The sequence below is a fragment of the Neophocaena asiaeorientalis genome, unplaced genomic scaffold (assembly GCF_003031525.2).
Source record: "Neophocaena asiaeorientalis asiaeorientalis breed wild unplaced genomic scaffold, Neophocaena_asiaeorientalis_V1.1 scaffold102, whole genome shotgun sequence".
In the NCBI taxonomy this organism is placed as follows: Eukaryota; Metazoa; Chordata; class Mammalia; order Artiodactyla; family Phocoenidae; genus Neophocaena; species Neophocaena asiaeorientalis.
In genome coordinates this window covers 4,524,494-4,544,112 of record NW_020175078.1, presented here as the reverse complement: position 1 = coordinate 4,544,112, position 19,619 = coordinate 4,524,494, and the positions used below count along the sequence as shown (strand labels likewise).

The 19,619-nt window shown below is 38.4% G+C and overlaps 1 protein-coding gene across 2 annotated transcripts in view; it reads left to right on the top strand.

The window, feature by feature from the left end:
• The window catches only part of RAB3GAP1 (RAB3 GTPase activating protein catalytic subunit 1), a 119,220-nt gene that overhangs the window by 24,107 nt on the left and 75,494 nt on the right, over positions 1-19,619 (top strand). The window contains exons 4-5 of one of the 2 annotated variants that reach the window (XM_024764103.1): positions 14,376-14,508; positions 16,672-16,750. In XM_024764103.1, coding sequence (XP_024619871.1) covers positions 14,376-14,508; positions 16,672-16,750 — 212 coding nt within the window. Of the gene's footprint in view, positions 1-14,375; positions 14,509-16,669; positions 16,751-19,619 lie in introns of those variants that run through there. The other variant, XM_024764104.1, reaches the window with a different exon arrangement.

The following is a 19,619-nucleotide window of genomic DNA, read 5'->3' as shown; positions in this document are numbered from 1 at the left end:
GGAGTGTTCCTCCCTCTGCTATATTTTGGAAGAATTTGAGAAGGATAGGTGTTAGCTCTTCTGTAAGTGTTTGATAGAATTCACCTGTGAAGCCATCTGGTCCTGGGCTTTTGTTGGAAAATTTAAATCACAGTTTCAATTTCAGTGCTTGTGATTGGTCTGTTTATGTTTTCTATTCCTTCCTTGTTCTGTCTCAGAAGGTTGTGCTTTTCTAAGAATGTGTCCCTTTCTTCCAGGTTGTCCATTTTATTGGCATACAGTTGCTTGTAGTGGTCTCTCATGATCCTTTGTATTTCTGCAGTGTCAGTTGTTACTTCTCCTTTTTCATTTCTAATTGTGTGGATTTGAGTCTTCTCCCTTTTTTTCTTGATGAGTCTGGCTAATGGTTTATCAATTTTGTTTATCTTCTCAAAGAACCGGCTTTTAGTTTTAATGATGTTTGGTGTGGTCAGAAAAGATACTTGATATGATTTCAGTTTTCTTAAATTTACCCAAGGCTTGATTTGTGACCCAAGACATGATCTGTCCTGGAGAATGTTCCATTAGCACTTGAGATGTATTCTGTTGTTTTTGGATGGAATGTCCTATAAATATCAATTAAGTCCATCTTGTTTAATGTATCATTTAAACCTTGTGTTTCCTTATTTATTTTCATTTTGGATGATCTGTCCATTGGTGAAAGTGGGATGTTAAAGTCCCCTACTATGATTGTGTTACTGTCGATTTCCCCTTTTATGGCTGTTAACATTTGCCTTATGTATTGGGGTGCTTGTATGTTGCGTGCCTAAATATTTACAATTGTTATATCTTCTTGTATTGATACCTTGAGCATTATGTAGTATCTTTCTTTGTCTTTTGTAATAATCTTTATTTTAAAGTCTATTTTGTCTGATATGAGAATTGCTGCTCTAGCTTTCTTTTGGTTTCCATTTGCATGGAATACCTTTTTCCATCCCCTCACTTTCAGTCTGTATGTGTCCCTAGGTCTGAAGTGGGTCTCTTGTAGACAGCATATATGGGTTCTGTTTTTGTATCCATTCAGCCAGTCTGTTTCTTTTGGTTAGAGCATTTAATCCATTTACATTTAAGGTAGTTATCAATATGTATGTTTCTGTTACCATTTTCATAATGTTTTGGGTTTGTTATTGTAGGTCTTTTCCTTCTCTTGTGTTTCCTGCCTAGAGAAGTTCCATTTGTTGTAAAGCTGGTTTGGTGGTGCTGAACTCTCTCAGCTTTGCTTGTCTGTAAAGGTTTTAATTTCTCCCTCGAATCTGAAAGAGATTGTTGCTGGGTAGTGTAATCTTGGTTGTTGGTTGTAGGTTTTTCTCTTTCATCACTTTAAATATGTCCTGCCAGTCCCTTCTGGCTTGCAGAGTTTCTGCTGAAAGATCAGCTCTTAACCTTATGGGGATTCCCTTGTGTCTTATTTGTTGTTTTTCCCTTGCTGCTTTTAATATTTTTTCTCTGTATTTAATTTTTTCTCTGTATTTAATTTTTGATAGTTTGCTTAATATGTGTCTTGGTGTGTTTTTCCTAGGTTTTATCCTGTACGGGACTCTCTGCCCTTCCTGGTATTGATTGACTATTTCCTTTCCCATGTTAGGGAAGTTTTGAACTATAATTTTTCCCAATATTTTCTCAGTCTCTTTCTTTCTTCTTCTTCTGGGACCCCTATAATTTGAATGTTGGTTCGTTTAATGTCCCAGAGGTCTCTGAGACTCTCCTCAATTCTTTTCATTGTTTTTTTTTAAATCTGCTCTGTGGTAGTTATTTCCACTGTTTTATCTTCCAGGTCCCTTATCCATTCTTCTGCCTCTTTTATTCTCTATTGATTCCTTCTAGAGATTTTTCAAATTCATTTATTGTGGTGTTCATCATTATTTGTTTGCTCTTTAGTTCTTTTAGGTCCTTGTTCAGTGTTTCTTGTATTTTCTCTGTTGTATTTACAAGATTTTGGGTCATCTTTACTATCATTACTCTGAATTGTTTTTCAGGTAGACTGCCTATTTCCTGTTCCTTTGTGTAATTGGTGGGTTTTTACCTTGCTCCTTCATCCGCTGTGTGTTTCTCTCTCTTCTCAATTTGCTTACCTTACTGTGTTTGGGGTCTGCTTTTCACAGGCTGCAGGTTCGTAGTTCATGTTGTTTTGGGTGTCTGTCCCCAGTGGCTAAGGTTGCTTCAGTGGGTTTTGTAGGCTTCCTGGTGGAGGGGAATGGTGCCTGTGTTCTGGTTGATGAGTCTGGATCTTGTCTTTCTGGTGGGCAGGACAGCATCTGGTGGTGTGTTTTGGGGTGTCTCTGGACTTATTATGATTTTAGGCAGCCTCTGTGCTAATGGGTGGGGTTGTGTTCCTGTCTTGTTAGTTGTTTCACATAGGGTTTCCAGCACTGTAGCTTGCTGGTCGTTGAGTGGAGCTGGGTTTTAGCATTGAGATGGAGATCTCTGGGAGAGCTTTTGCCATTTGTTATTACTTGGAGCTGGGAGGTCTCTGGTGGACCAATGTCCTGAACTCGTCTCTCCTACCTCAGAGGCACAGGCCTGACAACCGGCCAGAGCACCAAGACCCTGTCAGCCACATGGCTCAGAAGAAAAGGGAGAAAAAAAAACTAAAAAAAAAAAAGTTATTAAAATAAAAATATTATTAAAAATAACAAAAAATTAAAAAGTAATAAAAAAAAGAAAAGAAAAGAAAGAAGAGAGCAACCAAACCAAAAAACAAATCCACCAGTGATGACAAGTACTAAAAACTATACTAAAAAAACAAAAACAGACAGAACCGTAGGACAAGTGGTAAAAGCAGTTATACAGGCAAAATCACACAAAGAAGCATACATCTACACCCACAAAAAGACAAAAAGGAAAAATATATATATAATCCTTATAAAAAGAGAGAGCAAGCAAATCAATAAATATACCAATGATGATAAATTCTAAATACTAAACTAAGATAAACATAAAACCAGAAATAAATTAGATGCAGAAAGCAAACCCCAAGTCTACAGTTGTCCCCAGAGTCCACCGCCTCAATTTGGGATGATTTTTTTTGTCTATTCAGGTACTTCAGTGATGTGGGGTACATCAAGTTGGTTGTGGAGATTTAATCCGCTGCTCCTGAGGCTGCTGGGAGAGATTTCCCTTTCTTTTCTTTGTTCGTACAGCTCCTGGGGTTCAGCTTTGGATTTGGCCCCGGCTCTGCGTGTAGGTCTCCTGAGGGCGTCTGTTCCTGCCCAGACTGGATGGGTTTAAAGTAGCAGCTGATTAGGGGGCTCTGGCTCACTGAGGCCTGGGGGATGTGGGGGGTAGAGAATGCAGGATGAGCCTGCGACAGCAGAGGCCGATGTGACATTGCAACAGCCTAAGGCCCCATGTGTTCTCCTGGGGAAGTTGTCCCTGGATCACGGGACCCTGGTAGTGGCGGGCTGCACAGGCTCCTCGGAGGGGTGGAGTGGATAGTGACTTGTGATTGCGCACAAGCTTCTTGGTGACTGCAGCAGCAGCCTTAGCGTCTCATGCTCGTCTAGTGTCCGTGCTGATAGCCGCGGCTCGCGCCCATCTCTGGAGCTCGTTTAGGCAATGCTCTGAATTCCCTCTCCTTCTGCACCCCGAAACAATGGTGTCTTGCCTCTTAGGCATGTCCAGAGTTTCTCCCGGACTCCCTCCTGGCTAGCTGTGGCGCACTAGCCCCCTTCAGGCTGTTTTCATGCAGCCAACCCCAGTCCTCTCCTTGGGGTCTGATCTCCGAAGCCCGAGCCTCAGCTCCCAGCCCCTGCCCGTCCCGGTGGGTGAGCAGACAAGCCTCTCGGGCTGGTGAGTGCTGGTCAGTACCCATCCTCTGTGTAGGAATCTCTCCGCTTTGCCCTCTGCACCCCTGTTGCTGCGCTGTCCTCTGTGGCTCCGAAGCTTCCCCCCTGCCCACCCTCGGTCTCTGCTAGTGAAGGCGCTTCCTAGTGTGTGGAAACTTTTCCTCCTTCACAGCTCCCTCCCAGAGGTGCAGGTTCCATCCTTATTCTTTCGTCTCTGTTTTTTCCTTTTTCTTTTGCCCTACCCAGGTACATGGGGAGTTTCTTGCCTTTTGCGAAGTCTCAGTCTTCTGCCACAGTTTAGTAGGTGTTCTGTAGGAGTTGTTCCACATGTAGATGTGTTTCTGATATATTTGTGGGGAGGAAGGTGATCTCCATGTCTTACTCCTCTGCCATCTTGAGGGTCTCTTTGCTAACTTTTTAATGCACATGTTAAGTTGTAAGAGTTCTTTATTACATTCTAGATATTAATCTCTTATTGAGTTGGTCTAAATGTTCGTTCGGGTTTTTCCATAAGATGTTATATGATACATAACCTGCAAATATTTTTTCCTATCCTCTTCCCTACCTTAGCTCTTTCCTATTTCTTCTTTCCATCCAGGGTGTTCAGAGGAATTCTCCTCAATTAATACCGTTATCACGTTACAAGCCTACACAGAAGCCTTCAAAGGCTCTTCATTGCCCCCAGGGTGAAGTTGAAACTCCTAGAACTGATAATCGTAGACATCCACTGTCAGGTCTCTCTCTACCTTTTTTTTCTCTATTCCCTTTAGGAAACTTCAGCTGAATTGGACTATTTGTTCCCTAAATTTGACATCCAGTGTCCCGCCCCAGACCATTATCTGTTCTTTCTTATTAGCCTTACCTTACCTACAAACTAACGGGGATCCACTTTTCTGAATGAATCCATTTCTGACTCACTTGATATTTATCCACCCATCTCCTTAAGCTCTGACCCATATATTGTTCTCCTTGTTTATCTTGTTCGCATATGTATTATTGAATTTATATATGTATATGTGCGTGTTTATGTCTATCTGCCTTAGCTTCTACTGGAAAGAACCAGGCTGTGGTGGATCAAATTCTAGCTTTAGTACTTAATGGTATGGTAGCCTTGGACAGGTTTTTAAATCTTTGAACCTTTTCTTATCTATAAAATAGGGTTGAAACTTATATGACAGCATTAGGAGATTTTATGTATGCAGACACACAAACATGAACATACACACATAATTACACATTAATTACTTGGCTTAGTAGACACTCAGTGGGTGTAGTTCTTATCCTGAAGGGCAGGGAAGTAATCTGTACAGACATTTAAAAAATGTCTGGGGCTTCCCCGGTGGCGCAGTGGTTAAGAATCCACCTGCCAATGCAAGGGACAGGTGTTCGAGCCCTGGTTTGGGAAGATCCCACATGCCGCGGAGCACCTAAGCCTGTGCACCACAACTACTGAGCCAGTGCTTTGGAGCCCGCAAGCCACAACTACTGAGCCCGTGTGCTACAACTACTGAAGTTCATGCGCCTAGAGCCCGTGCTCCGCAACAAGAAAAGCCACTGCAATGAGAAGCCCGTGCACCGTAACGAAGAGTAGCTCCCGCTTGCCACAACTAGAGAAAGCCCGCATGTAGCAATGAAGACCCAGTGCAGCCAAAGATAAATAAATAAATAAAATAAATAAATAAATAACTAGAGGTGCTGGAGAGGTGCTTGGTGTGGGCCAGGGTGCCCACAGTTTGTGTGTGGTTTTGGGAAACCAGCCAGAGCCCAAGGAAGTTTCACTCTTCTTCCTAGGCCTTATTCCTGGGAGTAAGCAAGCATGTGTGTGCATTCTTCAGGAGTAGAATCTCGGTTTCTTATAGCCCTCCTATAAGTCCCACTAGTTTTCAAACCAGCTAAGGAGACACATCTTCCTGGTATTGAACCCCAGGGAGGTGGTGCTCAATATGTGGCTTGGACCACTTACTCCCCACGGAGGATCTCTGAGCCTGTGATATCGTCTCCTCTTCTGTGTCCCCTCCTAGTGCTACAGATCCTGATTGCTTCTCCTCACTTTCTACCTGACTTTGTGTGGATCTTTCCTCATAGCCTTGGTTGAAGAAGAGTCCTTCTATCATTCTCCAATTTGTTTTCAATAAGAATTCCGCATGTAGCTGTATTGTGATGTGTTCCTGTGGGGAGGTGAGCTCAGCATTCTACTCCACCAATTGATCTCCTCCCTTGATATTATCTTTTAATTATAGCCATCCTAGTGGATATGAAGTGATGTCTCACTGTGGCTTTGATTTGCAGTTTCCTAATGGCTGTTCATGTTGAACATTTTCTCATGTTATTTTAATTTATTAATTTATATCTTTTGGCTGCATTGGGTCTTTGTTGCTGTGCATGGGCTTTCTCTAGTTGCGTCGAGTGGGGGTTACTCTTCGTTGCGGTGCGCAGGCTTCTCACTGTGGTGGCTTTTCTTGTTCCAGAGCACGGGCTCTAGGTGCATGGGCTTCAGTAGTTGCAGTCTGTGGGCTCAGTAATTGTGGCTTGCGGGCTCCAGAGCACAGGCTCAGTAGTTGTGGTGCCTGGACTTTGTTGCTCTGCAGCATGTGGGATCTTCCCAGACCAGGACTCGAACCCATTTCCCCTGCATTGGCAGGCGGATTCTTAACTGCTGCGCTACCAGGGAAGTCCCTTTCTCATGTTCTTATTGGCCACTTGTATATCTTCTTTAGAGAAATGTCTATTCAGATCCTTTGCCCATTTTTTTTCTAAAGTAGATTTATTTATTTATTTTTATTTTTTTGGCTGCACTGGGCAGCATGTGGGATCTTAGTTGATGACTAGGGATCAAACCTGCGCCCCCTGCAGTGGGAGCTTGGAGTCTTAAGCACTGGACTACCAGGAAAGTCCCTGCCCATTTTAATTTTAATTTAATTTAATTTTATTTTTTGCGGTTTGTGGGCCTTTCACTGTCGTGGCCTCTCCCGTTGCAGAGCATAGGCTCCGGACGCACAGGCTCAGCGGCCATGGCTCAAGGGCCCAGCCGCTCCCCGGCATGTGGGAATCTTCCTGGACCGGGGCACAAACCCGTGTCCCCTGCATCGGCAGGCAGACTCTCAACCACTGTGCCACCAGGGAAGCCTTCTGCCCATTTTTAAATTGGATTATTTATCTTTTTATTATTCATTTGTAAATGTTCTTTGTATATTCTGGATACAAGTCCCTTATGAGATACATAATTCACACATTTTTTCCCATTTGCTATGTTGCAGCATGTACTGTGATCTGTCTTTTCACTTTCTTGATGGTGTCTATAGTTCTTGCTCTTCCATTTAGGTCTGTCATCCATTTTGAGTTAGTTTTCATGCCTAGTGTAAGGATAAAGGTTCCAACTTCTTTTTTTTTGCATGCGGATATTCAGTTGTCCCAACATAGATAGATGGCTTTTTAATATTTGTATTTCAATACTGCAAACGTTCAAAAGGATTTCCTCCATCAGTGCATGAAAACTTTCATTTTTACCTTTATACCAAGGTTTTGATTACGCTGGTTGCACATTAGAATCACTTGGGGAGCTTTTGAAAAATTCTAGGGTTTAGACACAACCTCAGAGATTCTGATTTAATTAGTCTGTTCTGGAGCCTAGTTATCAGTATGTTTTTGAAAGCCTTGTGGTTGATTATGAAGTCTAATTAGGGTGAGAACCACAGCTCTGTGCTCTTCAAAAAAAGAAATGGAAAAAAACCACTAGGTTTTATGCTTCACTATATTTTTTTCCTCTTCAATAATGTGTTGCTTTTGTCAGTAGAAGAAAAACATTTTTAATAATTTGTTAAACGGTAATTTAAACAGTTTTAGTTTTATAATGAAAGATTATATTTTTAATGGTAGCTTGTTTATGATGTGAAATTTGATTCTGGTAACCAATAAATCTTAAAGATGGCTTATGTTTAGGTGTTACAGAAAATCTTTTAATCCAGGAAGGCAGTGAGTTTATCCACGTGTTTGATTTATACCATGAGGAAATTAACTTCTCGGGTAACTCAACATGAGGACTGTGATGTACATATGTCAGTTCAAGTCAGAGAGCATACCTTTAGGGACTGGGTTGTGTGGTATTTCAAGTTGTTAGACTAGACCTCAGACTATATATTCTGTGTACTTACTGAAATATTTCCAGTATATTTGGAAAACATGGGTTTCTTTGTGAATACTGATAAAGGTAATTCCTAAGATACTTATTAAGCATGTAGGCACTGTTAAGTTCTGGGCTGCAAAGAGTAGACTGTAGTCTTTGCTCTTTACAGTCTAATGGAGAAATAGATATATAAGTAAGTGACTTGAATAAGAAGCCATTCTAGTGATTTGAACAAGACATTGAGGATCATTACCTTTCATGGAAGTAAAGCAGATTTTCTACAGGAAATAACATTTAGGATGAGTTTTGAAGAATGAATATGTGAAGGGTATGCTAAGAGGAAGTAGAGAAGAGCAGGATAAATAGTCTGTGCCCAGATGTCAAAGATAAAGCACGCCTCTGAGGAAATACAAGTTGTTAGGATCGTAACACAGGGTAGGTGGAAGGTAACCATGGGAGATAAACCAGCAAAGGGGTGGGGCCAACTCTGGTGGGTTTGTGTTTCTACCAGTCCAAGAAGTGCCTTCGGTTTTTAAGTAAAAATAAAAGATACATTCTTCATTTTCACCAAGAACTTTATTGAACAACGTATTCACCCTTTTGTTCCACTACCTTCTTCCATTTTTCAGGCAACTTCATAATTCCATCTTCCCAAAACTTTTTACCTTTTAAGCAAAGAACTCTTCCAGGTGCCTTTTACAGTCTTGCAGGGAATTGAAATTTTTTCCATTAAGAGAATTTTATAAAGACCGAAATAAATGGAAATCCAAAGATGCAATGTCTGGTGAATACAGCGGATGAATCAGAACCAGCCAAGCTGTAACAGTTTTTGCCTGGTCATCAGAGAAACATGCGGTCTTGCGTCATCCTGATGGAAGGTTATGCGTTTTCTCTTGACTCATTCTGGATGCTCTTTGTTGAGTGCTGCTTTCAGTTGGTCTAACTGGGAGCAATACTTGTTGGAATTAATCGTTTGGTTTTCTAGAAGGAGGTCATAATAAAGGACTCCCTTCCAATCCCACCATATATACAACATCACCTTCTTTGGATGAAGACGGGCCTTTGGTGTGGTTGGTGGCGGTTCATTTCACTTTCCCCACGATCTCTTCCATTCCACATTATTGTACAGTATCTGCTTTTCATCGCCTGTCACTATTTTAAAAACGGAACATTTTCGTTATATTTAAGTAGAGAATTGAATACGGAAATACAGTCAAGAAGTTTTTTTTCACTTAACTTATGTGGAACCCAAACATCAAAGCGATTCACATAACCAAGCTGGTGCAAATGATTTTCAGTGCTTGATTTGGATATTTTGAGTATGTCGGCTGTCTCCCGCACTGTATGACATTGATTGTTCTCAGTTAATGTTTTGATTTGATCGCTGTCAACTTCAACTGGTCTACCTGAATATGGAGCATCGTCCAGTGAGAAATCTCCAGCACAAAACTTCGTAAACCACTTTTGACACATTCGATCAGTCACAGCACCTTCTCCATACACTGCACAAATCTTATTTTTGCATTTCAGGTGCGTTTTACCTTTCTTGAAATAATAAAGCATAATATGCCGAAAATGTTGCTTTTTTTCTTTCATCTTCAGTATTAAAATGGCTACACAAAAATTCACCAGTTTTGATAAGTCTTTTCTTAAATGCATGCTTATATGATAGCTGTCACGTACAGTCTAACAAAATTGTTTCAAATGAAGTTAAAGACAACTAAGTGCTACTAGAGCCATCTTACAGAAAAAACCAGATGAACCTTTTGGCCAACCCAGTAATGCCACACTTAGAGGTGCTTGTGATGAGCCATTTTTGTATTATGACTTCTAATTATATTACATGTTTATATCCCTTTTTAATGTTTTTGTTTTATATATCATATGCATAATATATTCCTACAGTAATGCTTAATTTGTTAATAAAAATATACATATATGGAGGTGGATACTCAAAATCTTTTACTGATAGAATACCTGATTAAACATCTCTGGAAGCCACTTACAGGTTATGGAAATCCACTAAAGTATTTTAAACAGAAGAACAATATCAGATTTATATTTCAGGAAGAAGGATTTTAGGGTAGGGATACGGAGACCAGTAGAAAGCTATTAAAATAGTCTGGGCCTGACATTGTGAAGGGCTCAACTAAAAGAGTGACCTTTATCTTGCTGAGGTCTTTGGCCCTCCGAAGTTCTGGCTGAGAATATTTCTTAATTACCTAAAATTTATTAAGTTGAAAGATGAGTGGAAAGGATTTTTGGGTCCACATGATGGTGTTTAGTGCATGTTGTTCTTACATAATTGCCATTATCTTTTTCTCTTGGAAAAAAAGCATCTTCCTCTCCCTACCTACCACAGTTTCCACAGAAGTTTAATATTCCCCCATATCTCCTTATCTCTTTTTAAAGAGGTGTTCTATTGGTGTTTTTTCTTTGTTGGGTTATAGTTTACATACAGTAAAATGGACAAAATTCAGATTTACAGTTTATTTTGACAAATGTATGTACCCATGTTACTACCATCTAAAGTAAAAAACAATTTTCGTCATCCCAGAAAGATTCCTTGTTTTTCTATCTCTTAAGTAACCATAGTTCTTATTTCTTTCACTATATATTAATTCTACCCGTTCTTGAGTTTCATATAAGTGGAATCATACACTATGCATTCGTGTCTGACTTTTTGCTCAACATAATATTTTAAGAATTCATCCATGTTACACATATCATTTTTTGAATTGTATGACTGTACCACAGTGTGTTTATCCTTTCTCCTATTGATAAATATTTAAATTGTTTCCATTTTTTTTCTTATTAATAATCTGCTATGAACAATTTGGTGAACATACGCTTTGATTTTTCTTGAGTATATTCTTAGGAGCAGAATTGCTAGGTCTTGTGTTCAGTTGTGTTAGAAACTGCCAAACTTTTCTAAAGTACAGGGTTGTACCATTGTATACTCTTAGCAGTATGTGAGATTTCAAGTTGCTCTACATTCTGACAGTTGGCATTGTCAGATTTTTATTTTTAGTCATCTTACTGGGTGTGAAGTGGTATCTCATTGTGGTTTTAATTTGCGTTTCGCTGTCAACTACTGAAATTCAGTAGTATCTGGTGATTCATCACAGTTAACTATTTATTAGTCATTCATACCTTCTTTTGCTAAGTGTCTGTTCAAGTATTTTGCTCATTAAAAAAATATTGGATTGTTTCGTTTTAAAAATTATTCTCGTACATCCTGGTTGTGAGTCTTTTGTCAGATATATGTGTTTTGAGTTTTTCCATTAGTCTGTGGCTTTCCTAGTCATTTTCTTAATTGTGTCTTTTGATGAGCATGTTTATTTTAGTGAAGTTCATTTTCTCAGTTTTTGATTTTATTGTTAGTGACTTTTGTGTCTTGTCAAAGGAGTTTTTGCCTATTTTAAGGTTGTGAGGATATTCTGTGTTCTCTTCCATATGAATATCTAATTATTTCAGAACCATTTGTTGAAAAAACCATCCTTTCCCTACTGAATTGTAGAGGCTCCTCTGTTGTAAAATGAAGTATTAGTGTGAATGTATTTCTGGACTATCTGTTATGTTTCATTGATCTATTTGTCCTTATGCCAGTACTGTACTGTCTTAATTGCTGTAGCAAAGTAAATCTTAAAATCAGGTAGTATACTTTTCATGAAAGATTATTTTAGCTATTCTAGGGTCTTTGGATTTTCATGTTAGTTTTAGAATCAGCTTGGCAGTTTTTACAAAATGCCTGCTGGGATTTTGATTAGGATTGTGTTGAAGTTATAGATCAATTTGGGAGAATCGACATCTTAATGGTGTTGTGTTTTCCAGTCCATGTACATGAAATATCTCTGTTTAGGTCTTTAATATCTTTTAGTAATGCTTTGAGGTATTTTACGTAGAGTTCTTGCTCATCTTTCATTAAGTCTTTTCCCTAGGTATTTGATTTTTTTTGATGTTATAAGAGTGGTATTTAAAAAAAATTAATTTCCCAAGCATTTGCTCAGTATATGTATATAAAAATTCACATGATTTTGTATACTGACCTTGAATTCCACAACTTTATAAACTGTTAGTTTTGGTACTTTGTAGATTCCTTTGGATATGTTATGTACATAATCATGCCATCTGTGAATGCAGACAGCTTTCTTTCTAGTCTGTGTGCTTAATTCTTTTTATTGTCTAATTAGGGCCATCAGAAGTTATTTTTGATGAATTACTAGATTAATTCTGAACTAGAGTTATCCTTTCTGGTTCTAGTAGTAAATATACACCATACTGGAATTTGGTGTCAAGTGACTGTATCATAATGGAATTGAAGGAGGGAGGTTGGAGTGTTGTTTTTCAGTTAAGCTAAATTATCTTAAAAAGTTTGTTTTGGATACAGAACCTGCATGCCCTCTATATTGAATACAACCAAATCCACCTTGAGATAGCCGTTCAGTAAGGTTGACAGTTGTACCTAGAATGCAGGATTAGGGTCAGATAATGTTTCTTGTATCATTTTAGGGGAATATTTCATAATGCCATTTGCAGCAACATGGATGGACCTAGAGATTTATCACACTAAGTGAAGTAAGTCAGAAAGAAAAAGACAGATACCATATGGTATCACTTATATGTGGAATCTAAAATATGACACAGGGCTTCCCTGGTGGCACAGTGGTTGAGCATTTGCCTGCCAATGCAAGGGACACGGGTTCGTGCCCCCATCCGGGAAGGTCCCACATGCCGCGGAGTGGCTGGGCCTGTGAGCCATGGTCGCTGAGCCTGCGCGTCCGGAGCCTGTGCTCCGCAACGGGAGAGGCCACAACACTGAGAGGCCCGGGTACCGCAAAAAGAAAAGAAAAATAAAATATGACACAAATGAACTTACCTATGAAACAGAAACAGACTCATAGACATATAGAGAACAGACTTGTGGTTGCCAAGGGGGAGGGGAGGACTGGGAGTTTGGGACTAGCAGATGTGTAAACTGTTATATATAGAATGGATAAACAGCAAGGTCCTATTGTATAGCACAAGGAACTATATTCAATATTCTGTAATAAACCATAAAGGAAAAGAATATGAAAAAGTATGGATTGTATAACTGAATCACTTTGCTGTACATCAGAAACTAGCATAACATTGTAAATTGACTATATTTCAATTAAAAATATGGCAAAAAAAAATTTCAGGTTTTCTGCAAGCTTGAAAAGGGGACTTATCTCTCACTTTCCGGACTTCTCCCCCCCACCTTAGTTTTAGCTTTCACTGCTTTATTGTGGGCATTCTTCCTAGCAAACCAAGCTCTTATGTATATCATTTATTACTTACTGCAGTTTGAGACTTTTGGTACAGGCCATATGTATCTTAACACAGGTTAACCTCACTTTAAAGAAACCCAGTGTATAAAAAGCATAGTTTTTGATATGTATCATACATGGTGATTATTCTCCTAATAAAAAGATTCAGAATTATAAATACCTTGCCAGGAACACATAAAACTTAGGTACAGTCTGAAAAACACTTTAAAAAAATTCAGTAATGCAGAGAATCATTCCTTACATTTTTCCTGTCTAGTTTGGGGCTATCTGTATTTGGAAGTTGCTGAGTTGGTATTTCTGCCTTGTAGTGGTGGTGCTATGCTGTAATGACTATCTGTAATATCTCTCCAGTGGAGAGAATAGCTATGGGAGACTAGAGGACTTGTGGCAAAAATCCTTTTTTATGGTTATGTTGTGTAAGTAAGAGGGCTGTTTGGAATTTTTAATTAAAATATTTTCCAATGAAGAAGTTGCTGTTTAATTGAAAATATTTGAATGCCAAAGGTTGATAAAGAAGCTTGCAGAACCTGTTAAGCAAATAAGTACTACAGATCTCATGTGACTTAAATTGATTTTACAAATTTGCTTTTCTTTTTCTGAAGCAATTTCTGATATCCAGTAATTCTGTGTACCATGTAGTGATGTTATTAGATTTGCGATCTTTATAATATTTTATTGTCATGTATTTTTTTATAATTTTTAAAATTTATGAAATTTAACTATTTTCAGTTAAAAGCTACTCACAGATTCTGCTGTTGGTAGAGAAGGTGTTGGGGTTTTATTGGTGTGTGAAGAGGCATGGGATTTACTATATATTCATGAGTTTATATAGAGACTCATCTTACAGAAATTACTTGAAAACTACAATTTTGTAAGTCACTTGATAGTTAATATTCTAGGGGAATTTTCTTCTAAAGGAACACTGTGATAAATAGTTTATAAAATAATTTCCTCTTTGTTTATTCACTTACATATTTTTCCTTTTCCTTTTACTATGGGGAGGATAAATACAGGATCGAACTTTTAGATTAATGGGCAGAAAAAGGGAAAAAAGATCTGTGGTTAATAAACCTAATGGTAACTATTGAATTCCATAAAGTAGATGTTTTTCCTTTTTTTTTTTTTTGTTAAATACAGGGTATATTTACTTCTGGCACATGGGAAGAGAAATCAGATGAGATTTCATTTGCTGATTTCAAGTTCTCAATCACTCATCATTATCTTGTACAAGAATTCCCTGATAAAGAAGGAAAGGATGAAGTATTAGAAGGTAAGTTTGTACTACATATTTTTAAACTCTTGTAAGAGTGATTATAATTTTGAATTATGAATTTAGTTCTCTTAATTAAGTAGTATCCTCTGGAGATATTTTACGTATGCAGAGTTGTTTCACATCTGAAATAGAGTATGATCTTTGCAGAGGAAAAATTGCAGCATCATTTATTTTAAAATTAATTAAATCAGCACATATTTATTGAATGCCTGAGATGTGCTCGGTACTCTGCTAAGCTCAACTGAAAAAAGTTTACATTCCAGTAGGGGAGATAAGGTCTATAAGTAAGTAACAATAATAAGAGGTAAAAAGTGGTAAGTGCCATCCCAAAGCACAAAGTCTTACTGGAGTTCAGAATAGGAAAGATCACTTTTAGTCCAGAGACATTAGAGAAGATGTTATAGAGAATTAAGTAACTAAGCTGGGCTTTGAAGAATTTTAAAAAAGTTATTGATTAGTCAGTGTCATGTTTTGGATATACCCCAGACTTCAGAGTCAGATCAAGTGGATTAAAATTCTGTTTTTCCACTTACTAGTTACTTGACCTTTCTAAATTTGACTGATCTCATTTGTAAAATGGAGTAATACTACCTGGAGGGTTAATGGGAGGATTTAATAAGATACTGTACATATCTCATGATTACTGATGTTTACCAGGCTCTTGTATAAGCATTGCAATTAGTATTCAAGTTAGCAAACATCATTTGCAGCTTAATAAAGAATTTTAAGAGTTAGCTTCTTCCCCAAAAAGGCATATATTTTATTTGCTAGGCATAATTTACAAACTTGCAAAGGCAACTTGATTTTATATTATCAATCATTTTAAGAGAAAGATCCATTTTAAGAGAGTTTTTTTTTTTTTTTTTTGCGGTACGCGGGCCTCTCACTGTTGTGGCCTCTCCCGTTGCGGAGCACAGGCTCCGGACGCGCAGGCTCAGCGACCATGGCTCACAGGCCCAGCCGCTCTGCGGCATATGGGATCTTCCCGGACCGGGACACGAACCCGTGTCCCCTGCATCGGCAGGCGGACTCTCAACCACTGCACCACCAGGGAAGCCCCTAGAATCAGTGTTTCTGAGATGAATAGATGAAGGAGACTGTGGTATGATGAGAGAAGGTGAATGGATTTAAGGTAGTTAAGGCATTATTGCTGCATGTATATATGTATTGGGCAGTTTTAATTTGGTCGTGATTGAAGCTGTAACTAATGGTAGAAGCTACAAGCAAACCATCAGCTCAGTTAATTTGGAGATACATGTTTAAAACGATTATCAGAGGTCAGAAGATTTGAACACCGGTCTTTTATTTATTGGAGTTGCTTATTGTTTTAATTAGAGCATCAAGTCATTAGTGTTGTACTTTCTTTTTTTCAAATTAACAAAATACAAATTTGCTCAGCAAGTATAGCTATACAGCAAAAGGAAATTGGTTTTTTTTTTTTTGGCTGCACAGCGTGGCATGCGGGATCTTCCCCGACCAGGGATCGAACCTGCGCTCCCCACAGTGGAAGTGCGGAGTCCTAACTACTGGACCTCCAGGGAGGTTCCAGGAAATATTTTTATAAACATTATTCTTTATGCTTTGAATTTATTATGCATTTACGAGTGTAAGTAATGATCATTGATGTTAGTATCTTATTATGTATAGTAATGCATGTACTTTCAGATATATGGGTTATAAAGGAGAAGCTGCGTAGTGGTTTTACAAGAATATTTAAGACGGCCAGGGGTGAGCAAAGGCTAGCCATGGGAGGTGGTATAGAGTTGACAGACTTCTAAGTATAATTTTGAAGAAAAGTAAAGACAAGGGCAGGCTAAGAAGAACAAATAAAACAAGGTTTTCTAGTAAGGAATGAGAAATTGTTTGAATCATGATTTGGAAGAATGGAAAACATAAACATGGGAATGATATATATATCAATATATATTTTTTTATGGACTGGTTTTTTTTTTTTTTTTTTTTTTAAAGAAAAGGGAGAGAGCAAGAGAGACACTGGTCTTCCTCCAAAGCTTAGAGTTAGCCTTAGATACAAATCGTTAAGCAGTCGCAAAACTACATGGACTAGCAAGACATGTCATAGAATGATTTCTTTAAATCATGTGATAAAATTCTGCCTTAGAATGAACATACTCACTTTTTAATTATCAAATATTTCTGTAGATGTTATTCCACAATCTATGCAAGATTTGCTGTGTATGAATAATGACTTTCCTCCCAGAGCACATTGCCTGGTAAGATGGTAAGTATACATTTTACTCAGATAACTTTTAGTATGTATGTCAGGAAGGCCCCATGACTGACTCCAGGTTTGATGATTTTCTAGGAGTTCCCACTGGGCTCAGCATGTAGGATTTTTTAGAGTGACAGCATGCAAAGCAAAATCAGCAAAGGGAAAAGGTGCCTTAGGCAAAGTTTGGAGGAAGTGCAAGTGTTTAAGAGTCCTTTCCTAATGGAGTCACAGAGGACATATTCAGTTCCTTTAGCAACAAGTTGTGACAACACATATGAAACGTTTTCTACCGGAGAAGCTTGTTAAAGCCTCAGCTCTCAGGTTTTTAATTAGGGGCTGGTCACGTAGGCACCCTCTGACTGTTACATAACAAAATTTCAGACTCCTACAAGGAAAGCAGGTGTTCAGTATAAACCACTTTGTACAAACAGTTTAGGCACAATAACTCATCAGTTAGGGGAAATGGTGAGACCCCTCCACAAATCCAGGTTCCCAGGTACCAGCCAACGGGCAGCCTTAGAAGTAGGCCTTTCTGAGGATAGCAGTCATAGTCCTGCTGTTAAATCCTTTCTGAACAGTATGTGTCATAATCTAGCTTGTACCTAACTATAATTCTGATGACTAGCATAGAACGCTTAAATATCATAGGAAACTTAATATATATTGCTGAAAATTGAATTGACATAAAATGTTGATCTCAAACAGTTATGTGATAACATCAAAACTTTCTTACGTCTGTTAAACTTTCTAAAGGTCTTTTAATCTTTTTTCAATTATTCTCAGCATCTCTTTATTTTGGAGAGGTTGGTGTTAAAACATACTACCATCAAAATGGCCCAAGTATGAGTATATGGTCAAGGAAGGAGACCTAGTTGAAGGAAATTTATATACTGGTTTTAAATTATTCTGTTGGTGTGAGTTGGTCTTTTGATTTTTTTTATTAAAGAATTTCTAAGGAAAGGGAAAATGACAGTATCTGTGTTTGTTTCTTTTTTCTTCATTCCATTGTGATTACTATATCAAGTAGATTATGTAGCACTAAAAAGAAGAAAACTATTTGCAAGTGCAATAAACTGGTTAATGTTTCACAAATAGTCCTGTTATTTTAATCTGATCTTTTAAAAACTGTGAACTTAACTACAAAAGGAATTTAATGAATAAATTACCCATTTAATTTAATCCATCTAGATTCTTTTATCTTTTAAAATGTGAATACATACATTTAACATGACAAAATATGTCAGAAGGCAGCTTGTATCATAGAGCATGCATTTATGTGCATTCATTCATTCAGCATTAATTGACCATCTACTGTTTGGTCAGACACTGAATTAGACAAACTGATGTTTAATTTCTAGCTCAAGTACTTATTATCTCAGCAACTTTGGGCAAGTTATTTAATTTCTCTGATTTGGTTTCTGCATTGGTAAAGTAAGAATAATAAATAATGCGTGCCTTTGAGAGTTAACTGTGAGGATTTAATAAGATAATAACACATAGTGCATATATCAAAATCTCACTGCTGTTATATAATTTCTGTTCAGCTTTTTAATATATATTTCAAAAAAGTGTATTTGACAAGTAGTCCATAGTTAAATATTCATTGAATAAATACATGAAACCTTTCTATGTATGAAATTAATAAATCACTTGTTAGTGATTTCTTTATGTATTAACGAAAGTCACTTGTTAGTAGTTTTTTTTTAAATAAATTTATTTGTTTTATTTATTTTTGGCTGCGTTGCATCTTCGTTGCTGCACGCGGCCTTTCTCTAGTTGCAGCAAGCGGGGGCTACTCTTTATTGCAGAGGACAGGCTTCTAATTGTGGTGGCCTCTCGTTGCAGAGCACAGGCTATAGGTGTGTGGGCTCAGTAGTTGTGGCTTGCGGGCTCTAGAGTGCAGGCTCGGTAGTTGTGGCGCATGGGCTTAGTTGCTTCGCATCATGTGGGATCTTCCTAGACCAGGGCTTGAACCTGTGTCCGCTGCATTGGTAGGTGGATTCTTTTTTTTTTTTTCTTTTTTGCGGTGGGTGGGCCTCTCACTTTTGTGGCCTCTCCCGTTGTGGGGCATAGGCTCCGGACGCACAGGCTCAGCGGCCATGGCTCACGGGCCTAGCTGCTCCGTGGCATGTGGGATCTTCCCGGACCGGGGCACGAACCTGTGTCCCCTGCATTGGCAGGCGGACTCTCAACCACTGTGCCACCAGGGAAGCCCTGGTAGGTGGATTCTTAACCACAGTGCCACCAGGGAGCTCCCAGTAGTTTTTTTTAAATATTCCCATTTGCTTTTTATACATTTTATTTTTAAAATTAGCATAAAGTAAATTGACCTTTTTTTGTTTTTGGTGAACAGGTCACTGAACTTTAACACATGTATAGGTTTTTTTTGTTTTTCCCTTAACATCTTTATTGGAGTATAATTGCTTTACAATGGTGTGTTAGTTTCTGCTTTATAACAAAGTGAATCAGTTATACATATACATATGTTCCCATATTTCTTCCCTCTTGTGTCTCCTTCCCTCCCACCCTCCCTATCCCACCCACTCGGTGGTCACAAACCACCGAGCTGATCTCCCCGTGCTATGTGGCTACTTCCCACTAGCTATCTATTTTACGTTTGGTAGTGTATGTATGTCCATGTCACTCTCTCAGGTTGTCACAGCTTACCCTTCCCCCTCCCCATATCCTCAAGTCCATTCTCTAGTAGGTCTGTGTCTTTATTCCCATCTTACCCCTAGGTTCTTCATGACCTTTGTTTTTTTTCTTAGATTCCACATATATGTGTTAGCATACGGTATTTGTTTTTCTCTTTCTGACTTACTTCACTCTGTATGACAGACTCTAGGTCCATCCACCTCACTACAAATAACTCAATTTC